The sequence below is a fragment of the Muscardinus avellanarius genome (genome assembly GCF_963383645.1).
Source record: "Muscardinus avellanarius genome assembly, chromosome: 1".
Taxonomy (NCBI): domain Eukaryota; kingdom Metazoa; phylum Chordata; class Mammalia; order Rodentia; family Gliridae; genus Muscardinus; species Muscardinus avellanarius.
In genome coordinates, this window is record NC_137786.1 from 204,143,216 (window position 1) to 204,159,004 (window position 15,789).

Genomic DNA, 15,789 nt, shown 5'->3' on the forward strand with positions numbered 1-15,789 from the left:
CATGGATCTGTTTGTCTGTAATTATAGTGCCACACTTTTAATTATTATAGCTTTATAGTAAATCAGTATCTTCATTTTCCCCTCAAGATTTTCTTGGTTATTTGGTCCTTCATATAGACCAGCTTGCTAACTTCCATTGAGGTTGGAGGGATATCTGATGTGATTTTTTATTGAAATGGTATTGGATTTATAGAGTAATTCATGTAGAATGTAGTCAAGCTTCCCAAGATGTAAGCCTCATTTATTTTTGGTGTCTTTTTGTCCTTCAGTAAGTTTTCTCTATAAAGGACTTGCAATATCTTTCTAAGAGTCATGTATTTGGAGTGGTTTTAGTTTCTAGCATCTCTTAAATTCTGTAAGTTTTAATAATTTATCTGTTGAACCTCTTGTATTTCCCATATAGATATTAATATCTTCAAATAGTATTTCTTGTCTTATTCATTTCAATCCTCATGCTTTTTAATATGGTTTTAAATAGAATCTGTGATAGCAAGTATTCTTGTATAGTTCTATATTGTAAGGAGTTCTAACATTTGATTATATATAATAATGTTTTTGTATAGGCTCTTGGTAGGTATCTTCCTATTCCTCACTTGCTAAGAGTTATTCTCTTAAACAAGTATTGAATTTTATCAAATGCTTTGTCAGTTTTCCAAGCAAAAGAGTTTACAGCACATATCTGTCTTTAATGTTTTCTCTAGAGTGAGCCGCACATCTGCACATGATCTATTAAAGAGAGATCTCTAGACAAAACAAAAAGCGACAATTTGCAAGAATCAAGAATGATGGATCCATGTTCAGTTGGAGTACAGCTTCGTACCACACATGAGTGCCATAAAACCTACTATACTCGTCACACAGGTTTCAAGACTTTGCAAGAGTTGTCTTCTAATGATATGCTTTTACTTCAACTTAGAACTGGAATGACACTTTCTGGGAATAATACAATTTGCTTCCATCATGTTAAAATTTATATTGACAGATTTGAAGATTTGCAAAAGTCATGCTGTGATCCATTTAACATACACAAGAAGTTAGCAAAAAAAAACTTGCATGTAATTGACTTAGATGATGCCACTTTTCTGAGTGCAAAATTTGGAAGACAGCTTGTACCTGGTTGGAAACTTTGTCCAAAATGCACACAGATAATTAATGGAAGTGTGGATATTGATTCTGAAGACCGCCAGAGGAAAAAACCTGAATCAGATGTATGAATATTAGTCATTTTACCTATTGTGCATGTTTACAATATAGAATTTTAACTAAAAGGAAATCATATGTACATTAATATATTCATTAGCATATAGTGAATTTAAAGTTGGGGGATGAAAGTAAATGATGTTTCAAAATGTTTCCCTACACACCTTCAAGTTTGGGTGGTAAAGTAGGTTTGGGAAAGAGAACAATATGCCTGAGACTCCAAGATACAACTTCTAGTGCTTAAACAGTAGGAGTGACTTTTTGAACATTCTGGCAAAGGCAGGACTTAGCTAAATTTTTTTCTTTCTAATACCAAAATAAATAAGTAGACTATGCTAGCAAGGGACTGTATACCAGAAAGAATTCTCTTTTTGTTAGCACTTGGAGAGCACTGCTTTCAAAAGGGGATTACTGCTTGCAATATCAGATTTTTATTTTAATCTTTCTCCTTGGGCACTATCCTAGTTTTGTTTGAGTTTTTTTTAAATGCTTGCAAGTTTCATATGCTTCTAGCTCTGAATTCTTAATATGGTCAGGACTAATTTTAGAACTCCCTATGGTTAAAGAGCATACATTTTATTTATTTATTTTTTTTGCTGCATTGTAGTCATACATCTCAGTGGGGTACAAGATGGTAGAGGCATACATGTACACATCATCCATTTAGCCCTTTACATTATCAAGTATTAAATATTTTATACCCCCTTTCCCCCGTGCACATGCCTACATGCAGATCATTTAGTCACCTCAAAACAACTTAAGATTTCATGAATCATCTTTGGTGTAGAGCAAGGACAAGTACAGCAAAGGAGCACGTCTCGGAATTTTTACTTCTAATCGTTTTGATTCTTGCTGCTAGAATATTTTTCTCCTTTGTATTCTATTAATAAGCCAAATTAAAAGATAGATAAAAATGTTAGTGACATGTATTATTTTCCTTTTGTTCTTCTGTGAAGGCACAGCTCTAGGACTCTGTTATCTGTAGTTCATTATAGATACTAGTTCATACTGTCTCTTTAGTTGCATTCACATTATATAAACATGGTGTTATTTCTCATAGAAACATTTGGAAATACCGTTTTTATCTCCTCAAGTAACAAACCCTTTATGCACCAAAATTTTGTTTTACCAAAGATGTATATGTAGTACTGGGGATTAAACCCAGAGGCATTCTACATTTGAACTACACCCCCAGCCCTATTTTTATTCTTTATTTTAAAACAAGATCTCACTAAGTAGCTGAGGCTAGCCTCAAACCCGTGATTCTAATGTCTCAGTCAGCCTCCCAAATACTAGGATTATAAGCATGCAACACCATCCCTGGCAACCAGTGAAGTTTTGATACAGTGCGAGACTGTGTAAGTTTTCTTGCACTTGAACTTTAAAACCTTTTTTTGTTTCTCATGTTCCAAACTGCCAGGTTAAGGGAAAATCTGGGTCAACACTAAGTGAAGTATTTGTTTATTCTTTGGTGACAGATTTGAATTGAGAATATGTTTACCTTTATTCAGGGAAGAACTGCTAAAGCTTTGAGGTCACTACAGTTTGCAAACCCAGGAAAACAAACTGAATTTGCTCCAGAAACTGGTAAAAGAGAAAAGAGAAGGCTTACCAAAAATGTACCTGCTGGTTCAGACAGGTAGGCTGTATATTACTCATGTGTTAATTTGCTACTTTATATCTGCATTGCTTATTTTTCTCTTAGATTTTCAAATTTTCTAAGTAGACATTTTTAGGTGGATAATGATAATGTGAAATTAGTAAAAAGAAAAATAACTCCAAAGATCTTTGTTTTTTGGGTTTTTTTGTTTTTTTGGGTGTGTGTGTGTGTGTGTGTGTGTGTGTGTGTGTTACTAAGGATTGAACCCAGGGACATTCTTTCTCCAAGTTACACCCCCAGCCCTATTTTGTTTTTATTTTGAAACAAGGTCTTCCTAGGTTAATGAGAGTCTCGCTGGTTCCTAAGGGTGTTATTAAGCTTATGATCCTCCTGTCTCAGCCTCCAAAGTTAACAGGCATGTGCCACCATGCTGGCCTAGGACCTTGGTTTTTATTCATATAGAATTAGGGCATCTCTTTCAGCTTGAAAACTTTGTTTCTAAGAAAGTAGCAGTGAAGTGAACAAGACAATATTTTAAGCATGAGAGTTAAAATAATGAAAACATTATATGCCATAGAAGCAAAGTAAATCACATTTTGAAAAGCATTAATCATATTGTTGGTAGGTCTCTGCTCTGTGAGTGACAACAAACAGGTAAGTAAATTTTAGGACAGTGCAAGATTACCTTTTATTTTTTACATATTAGAAATGGAAATATAGTTTTGGTACAATGAACAGAACGAATGTAGGAACTAAAGTTTTGACATTACAGCTTTAAGTTATTTCTAAAATATAAATTGACTAAGTATTGGTATAATTATTCATAAAACTGTTCACAATGCAATAAAAAGATGGTAGCTAAGAAAGTGAACCACAATTAACTAGCCATTCTTACTTCTTTAGGATCAAGTAAAAATAATTTTGACAGAAGCATACCTATGTTTTGGACAAAGTTCTTGACCATTCCTTTGTTGATTATTTTACATGGATTTCAGTAGGCTGGAGATGTAGCGCAATAGTAGAGTGCTTGCCTAGCATGTCCAAGACCTTGGGTTTGATCACTAGCACTACATACACTAATGAATGAATGAATCAGTCAGTCAATCGAACAAATGGACAAACTCCTAATTCATTTGTTCTTTTGATTTTTCTTGACACTTAGAAATAGGTCATCTCTATTCATGTGGAGTCCATTTACAAGTGTAGAGAAGGTCTGAAGCCTGGTAAATTATATATCACTTTAGCAGTACCTTATAACAAATTCAAAATATTTTATATCCTTAGGTTATTTTTTCTACCTTATTTTCAGCTAAATATTCAAAAATAGTATGTTCATGAGGTGTAATTCGTCTTGTTTTTCAGACAAGTGATACCAGCGAAGAGTAAGGTCTATGATAGCCAGGGTCTCCTGCTTTTCAGTGGCATGGACCTCTGTGATTGCCTTGATGAAGATTGCTTGGGATGTTTCTATGCTTGTCCTGCCTGTGGCTCTACCAAATGTGGGGCTGAATGCCGCTGTGACCGCAAGTGGCTGTATGAGCAAATTGAAATTGAAGGAGGGGAAATAATCCATAATAAACATGCTGGATAAATTGTGATGTCACACTGGCAGTTCTCTAAAAGTCCTTTCTCTTTGTAAAATGTTGTCACTCAGGTATATTTTATGTTTGGTTGTCAAATAAAAGTTTGAAAACTGCCAAAATACACACTTGTGTTGCATTTTGGATGCCTTAAGGTTCATTATTTGTTGTAAATTCCAGTCAGTTATTCCTTAGCAGTCAGTTGTGAGCCTGTGTAGGTCAGTGTAAACAAGAGTATAGGTGGTCCTCAGTTTGCATGGTTTCCACAGTAATTGATTTCAGTGACCATGATTTTGTTATAACAAATCTCTTTAACAGCATAATTTAAATTTCAGTTACTGCATTATATCAGCCGTTTTGTTTGTTTGCTTGTTTGTTGTAGTACTGGGAATTGAACTCAGGGACAGCCTCTGGACTATACTCACAGCCCTTTTTAGTTTCTATTTTGAAACAGGATCTCACTTGGTTGTTGAGAGTCTCACTAAATTGCCCAGGCTGTTCTCAAACCTGCAATCCACTTGTCTCAGCCTCCTAAGTACTGGAATTACAGGTGTGTGCCACCATGCCTGACTAGTATATCAGCTGTTAATTGCATGATGTATTAGCTCCTCCATCCACAAATCACTGTGTAAGTGATGGATGTGCTTCACGATCAGTGACAGTCATATCCATTTCTTTCAGATTCTGCCAGCAGTTGGTCCTTGCAGATCTGTTCTCTAAATCACTCACAACAAAGCATATAGTTGTACTGTCTCCTTGTTACCCCTGTAACATAAACGTAGATAATGGAAATAACTGGCCAACAAAGATGAAAGTGCATTGAAGAAATGAACAGTGTTAATACTGGAAGTGAAATCTGCACTGAACCCAAAGTTGCAGCAGAAATTACTGATTGTGGGAGTGTTGATACTACTCTGTTTGCAGTAACTGTAGAGGAACTGACTGAAGGCAAACTCACCAGCATAAATTAGGAACGTGGTTGTAATGGGGAAAGGATAACTGTCCCAGGAGAAGCGATAGTAAAAAAAAAAAAAAAAAAAAAAAAACTTCAAATTAAAGGGTATTTACTGTTATCTCAGTAGTATTTCACAATGTTGAAATGGTGGAGCTGATCCAAACTGAGGAGTTTGATAGGTTGCTGTGGTATAGAGGAGATGCTTACTCAGTATCATAAGTTACATAACAAGGCAAGCACTGTTCAGTCTACTGGTTAGATTTTTAAACTCATTTTCTCTGATATTTCTGACAGCTAAGAGTTTTTAATATTTTGACAAATTTCTAAAGGTCAGAAAACAGTCATAATTTTCATCACAGATTATTAAGATTGCTATACATGGTCATTTCTGTGGTCTTATAGTATTATGCAAATGATAACTGCCTATAGCTGGGAAAATGTCCACTTTGGGGAAAAATGTTTTTGATATAACTGACTACTTGAGTGTCACCCTACTTTAGAAATAATTATAAATGCTAAAATATACTTTTTTTCCTAACTTCAAATAAAAATAAATCTTTACATACTATAAACCTTTCATTGTTTATAACATGAATTATTTGTGAAAATTTGTTATTAGGTTTTGTATAGAAAGCATTATAAACAACATAGAAAACTGATATATCTGTGATATCAATATATGGGTAATTAAAGAGATCTATGGACTTAGGGTAATATGTCATGAAATAAAGGTAGAAAAACACTGGTTAAGATATATAACAAATCTTTTGGAAGTTGAATGTTGGTGTGAGGATTTATATGGATGCTGTGTGGAAGATGAGGCAATGATATCTTCTCTGCACTTTTTTAAAAACATTTATCCACTTTTGCCGAAAGGCTCATACAACTTTTTCTTTTCTCTCAATGCCTCAGTTAAGCAAGCAACCTTGTAGCAATTTCAAATATGTTGTAACTGAAAACTAAGTTTACATAGCCACTTTGAATTGACCATTATTGATTTGAGGTTTTTTTATATTTTGCTATTCTTTTAAATCATTAACTTTACTTTGAAGGAGGGACATTTTTAATATTAAAATCAAATGTCACTTTGAGCCTGGTGTGGGGCAGAAGGCTGTAATCCCAGTGTTTGGAAAGCTGAAATGAGTCTCACAGGTTTGAGGTCAGCCTCTGCAATTTTACAAGACTGTTTCACAATAAAAAGAGGTGAGTTTGCAGCTCAAAAGTAGAATGCCCCGAGTTCGATCTCTAGTGCCAGTAAATGTCATTTTGAAGTTATAAGTTTCTTTGATCTGATTGTCAGAAGCATAATTAGCTTATCAATTCCTTGAACTGTTTTGGCTGAGCACTGGCACAATGGATATTTTAAATTTATATACTTAGGGGCTAGATAATTAAGGATATTTTGCTATAGAGAATACAGACTCCGGTTTTATCTGCACTTCTACAATCATTCGATCTTACCTTTTCTGGTTTGGCTTCTAAGTGTGAGGAGCTTAGGCTCCTCAGAGGAACAACTTAAATTCTTAGTCTATTTGCTTAAAACAGGAATATATTTCTGATGCAATAAATGACTAAGATTTATATGACTATTTAACATTCAAACATCTGTTTTGCAACAGTAATAAGTTTCTCAAAGGAAAATTTATGAACAATTTACTAACATTCTTCATGCCCATTTTAGAGGACCAAACTTAATGAGCATATAAGATGATTGTAGACAAAGGTATATGTAATATAGATTAGCTTGTAATAAAAGCTGTATCTTAGGAAGATAATACAACAGGTATAGTTAACTGGTTTTTACTATAGAATTACAAAAGCAATGAAATCACATAGATCCTTATTATGTTTTGTTTTTCTTTCTTTTTTTTTGGTGGTACTGTGGGTGGAACCCAGAGGTTTTCTACCTCCGGGCTATACTCCCAGACCCATTTTATATATTTTTGGAAACAGGGTCTCACTAAGTTGCTGAGAGCCTCACTAAGTACCTGAGGCTGGCTTCGAACCTGCGCAATCCTCCTATCTCAGCCTCCCAAGCGTGGGGATTACAAGCGTGTGCCACCACGCCCGGCTATCATTATATTTTGGATAAGTGAGGGGAATAAGGTGTTTATTGTAAAGAGCCGGAAAGGGGAGGGGACAACAACCCCATGAAGGCAGTTGAGACCCTACTGTCTCATCCAAGCCAGATGCCCTCATTTGCAAACTGCTTTCTCCCAAAGTCCACGCATTGATGTCCCCAGAAGCCTTCGAGTCACTACACTAGTGCTGCCCAGGCCAAGTGCCATCAATTGCACACAGTTTTCTCTCAAAGCCAACACAACCTGCAACCTGCACACAAGAGAAAAGATCCCAAAGGGAGAGGTTCCCAGAATGGATAACCTTTTACAGTGGTTGGTCTAGACATTTATATACTTCTCTGAGACCTCTTTTAGTTGGGGTCTCAGAGGTGGTTTTCTGGGATTTGCTTAGTGTATTTGCATAGTGTCTTTCCTGTACTCTGGGAAATCTGGGATGATTGATCAGCAGGAACAACTGGAGCCTTGTGAAGCTCTGGTCACTCTCAGGAAACTTCTGATCTCACGATCACCTGACATTTGGAAGGTCTGGTCTTTTCAGGATTTTTGGAAGTTAGTATTTGTTGCTTCTCAGAAAATGTTTTTCTGCTGTGGCCCAGCCCTATCTGCCTGTTTTTCTACCTCCTCAAAATTACTCAAGGTAGCTAAATTATTACAAGACTCTATTACTCTAAAAAGTAATAGTTACATAAACATTTAGTTTCTCTGTATAGGTCTCAGGAAATAATGTAACGCCACTAGCACTGGTCTTATAAAAGGTTGGAAAATTAACTAATTAAAATGCATGTATGAGTTTGAGTAAATAAATGTCATCCCATATGATATATTTCCTATGTATTTTTATAAATACGTATAAGAAAATAGATATTTACCTTTGAAAAATCATCATACATAGGACTCTTCTATTTTTAAATTATGTCTCGTTCTTTAGAACAAGCTTTTTGCCTTTTCTAAAACTGCTTTCCTGACCTGGATTCATGCAAGTAATTTTTAGCAAATGAATTGAAATATGTGAACATAAATACATATAGAATGATTGTCGATAAAAAATAATATAAATTTAGTTAGCTTTAGGATCATTCTTAGCTGTTTAGAAGTCAAAGACTCCTGTGAAAAATTAATGACAGCTATAAACTGCATGCCCTCCCCCTAGAAAAATACCCTGCAAATACTCTGTTCAGAATCCCTGAGGATGTAATAGGAAATATTCTGTAAACTGTATGAAAGTAAGTGTGTGTGTGTGTGTGTGTGTGTGTGTGTGCGCGCACGCGCGCATGATACTGGGGATTGAACCAAGGGGCATCCTACTTCTGAGCTACACTTCCTGCCCTATTGAATTTTTTATTTGGAAACAAGGTCACTAAGTTGCTGAGGCTGGTTTCAAACCCCAAATCCTCCTGTCTCAGACTCTCAAGTACTAGGATTATAGTTGTGCATCACCATGCCCAGCTAAACTGATTTTTTTTTAAAGTAGGATGCTTGTGTAAGGTGTGGTTTGGTTCATTATACAGTGGTGGCATTTTTTTTTAACAGCAGTTAAGTTGAAAAGGCAGTTGCTGCCCTGAAAATTAGATGCCACGGAGGCCCTGCACTCTCTCCCACCTCCAAAAAGATAATTAGAAGTTGAGTCACATTTTAGAAAACCAAAGTGTCATATCTGAACTGAACCTTGATAATTAGAGATTTTCCACTTGCATTCTGGTTATCCTGCTAAAAAATAGCTTAACATTCTCGTGTCACCTTAGTTTTTGCTGACACCTGCTGGTATCTTCATGAAAATATACTGCTCCTGGTACTGCTGCTTAATCTCTTCACTTTTAAATTAAACCTTGAACACACAATTACATAACGTCCTGCCTAAGTGAGTATTTTTTAAAATCCTCAAAGTAAAATATTTTCTCTTTGGAGCATTCTTAAGTATTTCCTAGCAGCAGTCCACAATTTCAGATTTTAAGTTTTATGTCTATGAGGATATATAAATATATGTGGGTAATACCGAGTTACTTTTTATTTATTTTTGTAAAGTGCGGGTACTTGGATTAATAATGCTTTTATCTGTTTTTCAGAAATCACCAAAAGCAATTGAACACTTGCAAAGTGTAATACACTTCTGTAAAGTATATGCCACAACCTATAGATTCTAAATAATCGTATTGTTGTGAAGATTGACTCATCAAGATAATTTAACTCCCAGAAATTAAAGGAAATTTACCAGATAAAGCTGATTATTAACTCATTTGGGATAGTAATGCATCTTTAAATGCAAAAGGTAAATTTGAAAGTACTTCACATTTGAAAGTATCTTATGACAGCCCCATGAAGTGACACGACTACAGTGCACTATTTTGTTCCTCCCTTAAAGCTATGAAGGAATGATTTTTGTCTTAGTCAATAATTAGAGACCTCACATCACTAAAAGCACGTTAATCAGATTTCTGTTCCTACAGCAAATAACCCGAGACAACCAACTTGAAAATTAGAAAGGCTTATATTGACTTAACAGTTTTAAAGGTTTCCGTTTATGATCAGTTGATCCCACGGTGACACAGCACCTCATGGCAGAAGAGTATATGGTGGGACATAAAAAATAAAGCTGCTCACCTCATAGACAGATGGAAGAGAGAAAAAGGAAGAGGCTGGGGGTCCTGTAATGCCCTCAGTGACCTGAAGCCCTCCCACTGGGTCCTACTCTTAAACCACCTCCCAACAGCATCAATCTGACCACCAGGCCTTCAGCACACAGACCTTCATCCAACATTCCAGGTACATACTAGAGCAACACACAAATATTTTTGTGAGAGCTGACATGATGTACCTAGATGATGGTTTTGAAATAAATGGGCTTATTAAACTAAGATATTTGCAAACATTACTACAATGGACAAAACCTCTCAGACCTCCCAACTTTAATAATTCATACCTGAAAACAAGATTAGGGTTTATAATTTTCATTGTGAGTCTTCTGGATAACGCACTTTAAAAAAAATTCAGTTCTTTTCAAAGGCGCACTGTCAAGTGCGGGTACATTTTACCTTAAAGAAATAAAGAGAAAAGGCTCCGTTTATAGGATCTTTTTCTTATCTAGAGGAAATAGGAAACTTATCTCAAACCTATTGGAGAATATAGAAAGTAAAAGGAGACCTGAAGCAAGGTAAGGTGGTGCATGCTTGTAATACAAGAGGCTTAGGCAGGAAGATCACAGGTTCAAGTATAACCTTAGCAATAGTGAGACTCTCATCAACCTAGCAAGACCCTGTTTCAAAATAAAAATAAATAGGGCTCAGGTGTAGCTTGGAGGTAGAATGCCCCTAGATTCCTTCCCTAGTATCACAACAAAAAGGAGACGCTGAAATTGTTTAAAATGTAAACATGAGTTGTCAATATCCCTTTGTTATCAACAACCAGAGGTCTTGAAGAATTTGATAAATGCAAATTAAATTTTGTTTTTTAATCTGGGCATGGTGGCACACACTTGTAATCCTAGCATTTGGGAAGCTGAGACAGGAGGATCACGGTTTGCAGACAGCCTCAGCTACCTAGTGAGGCCCTCTGCAACTCAGTGAGACCCTGTCTCAAAATATAGAATAAAGCCGGGCATGGTGGCGTACGCTTGTAATCCCTGCACTTGGGAGGCGGAGACAGGAGGATCGCGCAGGTTCGAAGCCAGTCGCGCTGGCTTAAGAGACCCTGTTTCCAAATTTAAAAAAAGTATAAAATAGGTCTGGGAGTGTAGCCTGGAGGTAGAAGGGTTTCCAGGAACCCCAGTACTACCAAAAAGTAGATGATAGATGATAGATAGATAGATAGATAGATAGAAGATAGATAGAAGATGATAGATAGATAGATAGATAGATAGATAGATAGATAGATATAATAAAACATAAGGCAGGGAGTGTAGCTCAGAAGTCGAATGCCCCTGGGTTCTATCTCCAGACCCGCAAAAAAAAAAAAAAAAAGATTAAATTTTGTTTTAAATTATCTAATATTCTAGGACTCCAGATTTAAGGTCGGGCTTCCAGGCAGCATTTACTTGTAGCTATTTTGAAAATTAAATTATTGGTGGTGACATGAGATAAACTAGCCAATAGTGACAATGCTAGTTTTAAGTATTCTACAAGGTCTCGGTGAAGTATAAATATAATTTGAGCATGAAGAGGTGTATAATAATTCAGAGATTTTTCAATGAATTTTGACATTGTTAAGATTAAAAAAAAAAAAAAAAAACTAGCAATCTCATACCTTCCCTCGAGCTTAGCCCTTTCATTTGGACTGGACTTTCCTGTTTTTCTCTTTTCCCTGTTTTTCTGTTTTCCTGTTTTTCTGTTTTTCTGTTTTGTCAGATCAGTTATTTAAAGAGAGCCTAGAGTACCAATATGAAATTATCTGAATAAAACTGTCACTTGAGGCATTTTTGTTTGTTTGATAAGTAAGATTTTTAAGTTTCTGAAAAGTTTCTAGCCATTGATGGCTTTGTGAGTGAGGCTATGCAAAAGAAAATTTTGGCATAAAGTATAAAACCTATTTGGTGCATGCAAATAAGATTAATCACTTTCATTTTTTTCCATAAAAATTGGATCATATCATTCCTAAACTGCATGACAAGGCTTTCCTACAGAAAATGTTGAGACATTTTCTAAGGTTTTCATAAAGCTTTCTAAATTCATCTCAAAAAGGTGAAGTTGAACAAATTCTTAGGTGCTCCCTGATGTCTTTTGGTGTCAAAAAACTACACAGAGATATATGGGTCAGAAAACAGGTATGCATCCCTAACAGAGCTAGCCTCACACTGGAGGCTCTCCAATCTATTAAGGGAAATGGCCACAGGAGATTTTTAACATTCTGCATTTTATTTTTCCTTGACCCCAGCTGAATGAGCTTGGTGAAAGCCTCTACCCAAGGAAGGCCAATCTCTACCATGGTTGGAAGCTTAGAAGTTGACTAAATGTTACAAAATGCTACCCAAAGAGTAAAGAGATGAACTTTATTAATAAACAAAGGATAAAAGATAAAGAATTTAGCATCTTATATAAGGACAGATGAAGTGACACAATAGGGAAGGCACTGTCATGAAACACTAGCATCCTGTGCCTAAACATGTCAAACACAACACATGCTCGAACCACCACTGTGTCACCAGAGCTGCTGTAAGATGTGTCTAGAAAATACCCAAATGCCACTGAAATCAGAATATTGTAGTGTACATGTGTAGCCATGTTTATAGCAGCCCAATTCACAATAGCCAAATTTTGGAACCAGCCTACGTGTCCATCAGCAAATGAATGAATTACAAATTATGAAATAGACACACAATAGACTCAGCAATAAAGAAGAACAAAATTATGTCATTGGTAGGAAAATGGGTGGACCCAGAAAACATTATGCTAAGTGAAATTAGCCAGTCACAGAAAATGGAGGGTCATATGTGGAAGATAGAGACTAATACAAAAAGGACTTTAGATGATAGAGGAGAAACTCCTGTGGACAGAGAGAGGTGGTCTAGGGGAGAGGGTGGAAGAGAGAGAATTGATGAAGAAGCCACTTCCACTGACATAATGTGCATATGTGAGAATACCAATGCCGATGCCAATATCACGTATGAGGGAGATGGGAGTTGAGAGGGAGTCGGGGAAAGCTCACCACGTGCTATCTTCATGTATGCCACTGTCACTACACACTATGTTATGTGAGACTATATGACTATAATGCATCAATAAAAGGATATATATATATGGAAATACTCAAACTTAAGGAAGACTGGCGATGCAGTCAAGATCGCTTGTACTTTCACATGTATTCTTGCAACCAAAACACCAGTTCCTGAAGAAACCTTAATGAGGAGTGAGTTCCTTTATCCAAATCCACCTACCCTTCTAGGTCTTGCTCCTCCATATTTTAGCATTTATGATATCCTTGGATCACTTTAGCCCAATGGTTCTCAAACTTGCCCATGCCTTATACCACGAGCTGCTGGAGTTTCCCCCCCTAGAGTTTCTGACAAAGTAGGTTAGAATACAGACAGAGAATTTGCATTTCTAGCAAGATCATGGGTGAGGTTAAGGTGGGTAGCCTGGGAATCACCTTGAAAAACCTCTGCTTGCCACCAGCAGTTCTTAAGCGTGGGTACAGGTTGGAATCACATGTGCAACCACAAAAAATTCTTTAAACTGGGCCTCCTCCCAAGATATTTAATCTAATTGGCCTGGAGTTTGGACTGAGCACTAAGAAGGTCAACACCATCCTGCCGGAGTGTGTAGATCATTGAGAATTCTAATTGGTAACTGAACTGTGATGACTAATTTCATGTGTCAATTTAGTTAGGCCATAATAACCATTTCTTGAAAAAAAAATTATTCTAGATGTTGCTGTGAAAGCATTCTATTTAAGATGCTATTAGCATTTATACCAGCCAACTTTGAGTAAAGAAGACCACACAGAGGCATATGAACACACACACACACACACACACACACTTGGATCTGTTTCTCTGGAGGGCTCTAAGACAGTAACCTAATTAAGTTCTATTCCTAATTAGTTATCAGAAAATCTACAAGAATTTAAACTCTTCACTAGATTTTTTGGTCTATCTGGTCTTAGGTGAGTCAAGTAGTCATTTTAATTCTTTTTCTTTGCTACTCCATATTATCAACTTCATTTGGTTCTTTGTAAAATTCTTGAATTGTTTTGGGTCTTCTGTTTGGTTTAATTTTGTTTCTAACACATCAAATTTCAGCAGTGTCTTACAAGTTCAGTATCACTTTCCCCTTCTGGTATTAGAGTCCTGTAATTTGCCATCAAGAAATCACTCTTCTACTCTCAATGACCCAGGGCAAGGTTGACCTCAGTTGTGCTTTTAGAATTGGGTGTTTCACCAACGCCTGGCTTTTGAGACTGTGTCATCTCCCTTTCCTTGGTGAATATTTTTTGTTTTGTTTTGCTTTGTTTTGTGGTTTTGGAGATTAAACCAGGAGCATTCTACCTCTGAGCTATATCCCAAGTCTTTTTTTTTTTTTTTTTTTTTTAGGTACTAGGAATTGAACCCAGGAGCATTCTACCTCCAAGCGATACCCCAGCCCTAATTTTTATTTTTTATTGCTGGCTAATTTTAGCACTACTTAAGGAGGCAGAATCTGCCTTAGAATTTAAAACAACAAAAGACCAAGATAGAATTTGAGTATCTGGATCCAGTTATGTCCAAATTCAACTCTGAACTTTTCAATGATGTGAGTTCAGCACTCATTCTCTCTCTTTTTCTCTCTCTCAATGCTGGGAATTGAACCCAGGGGCATTCTAACTTCAAGACAACTGCAGCATGCTCTGCAGTAATTTGTCATGAAGAAATTCTATAAAAAAGACCCTTGTAATTAAGTTATCAATATTGGTATTTTTGAAGGGAGCTGCTTACTTTTAAGGCACTTAGCACACTTGACATTGTTTAAATACTTGTAATATTCACTCTGTATTCCTCTGCTTTATAGCTAGGACTCAATCCTAAATCAAATGGAGAGAAACTTTTAATAGCTGAGTCTGAATTAATTAACTTCTCAGGCAATTAGAGGTATATCACTGATTCAGATTTGTGATTTATAATGCAATGCTAGTAAAGCTAAGCTTTTGTTTTAGTTTAGTTTTCGGTACTAAAGATTGAACCCAATGTTATTCTACCTCAAAGCTACACCCCAACCCTATTTATTTGTTATTTTGTAAAAGGGCCTCACTAAGTTGCCGAGACTGGCTGCGAACCTGTAATCCAGTTGTCCCAGCCTCCATAAGCATCATCTCAGTTCATTTGGTCTTCTTTGACAGAATACCTTAGGCTGGGTGGCTTATAAACAACAGAAACTGATTTGTCATTGTTCTGCAGGTGGGAAGTCAGATGCCAAAGGAAGCCAAGTCACTCTGTGTCCGTGGAGGGCCCTCTTTCCCCTACACAGCTGTCTTTGCCCTCATTTCACAGGGCCAGAAGGAATGAAGGGTCTCTCTGGGACATCCCTTAAGGCACCAGTCCCATTCGTGAAGGCTCTGCCCTCATGACCTAGTCACCTCCCCAAGATACCACCTCCTAATTATCATCACTGTTGGGGAGGATTCCAACACATGAAGTTTGGGGATAAACATTTAGACTATAGCAAAAATGATCACGTCTCATCTTCCCACCTGTCATAATTACTGGAGACTTTTATAATTATCACATTACAGATGAGGAAACTGAGGCTTCAAACGTTTAGATAACTTGACACATGCCTATAATAGTAGTACTTGGGGCACTGAGACAGGAGATTGGCAGGTTTGAGGACAGCCTCAGCAACTCAGTGAGACCCTCAGCAACTTAATAAGATCCTGTTTTGAAATAAAAAATAAAAAGGAGCGGGGGTATAT

The 15,789-nt window shown here is 36.5% G+C and overlaps 1 protein-coding gene across 1 annotated transcript; it reads left to right on the forward strand.

The window, feature by feature from the left end:
* Positions 1–770: 770 nt before the first annotated feature.
* Positions 771–4,391, forward strand: ARL14EP (ARF like GTPase 14 effector protein; the record flags this gene model as incomplete). Its single annotated transcript, XM_080719004.1, has 3 exons — positions 771–1,208; positions 2,712–2,839; positions 4,163–4,391. Exons 1-3 carry the CDS (start codon positions 783–785, stop codon positions 4,389–4,391), a joined length of 783 nt encoding a protein of 260 aa, XP_080575130.1. The 5' UTR covers positions 771–782.
* Positions 4,392–15,789: the final 11,398 nt, after the last annotated feature.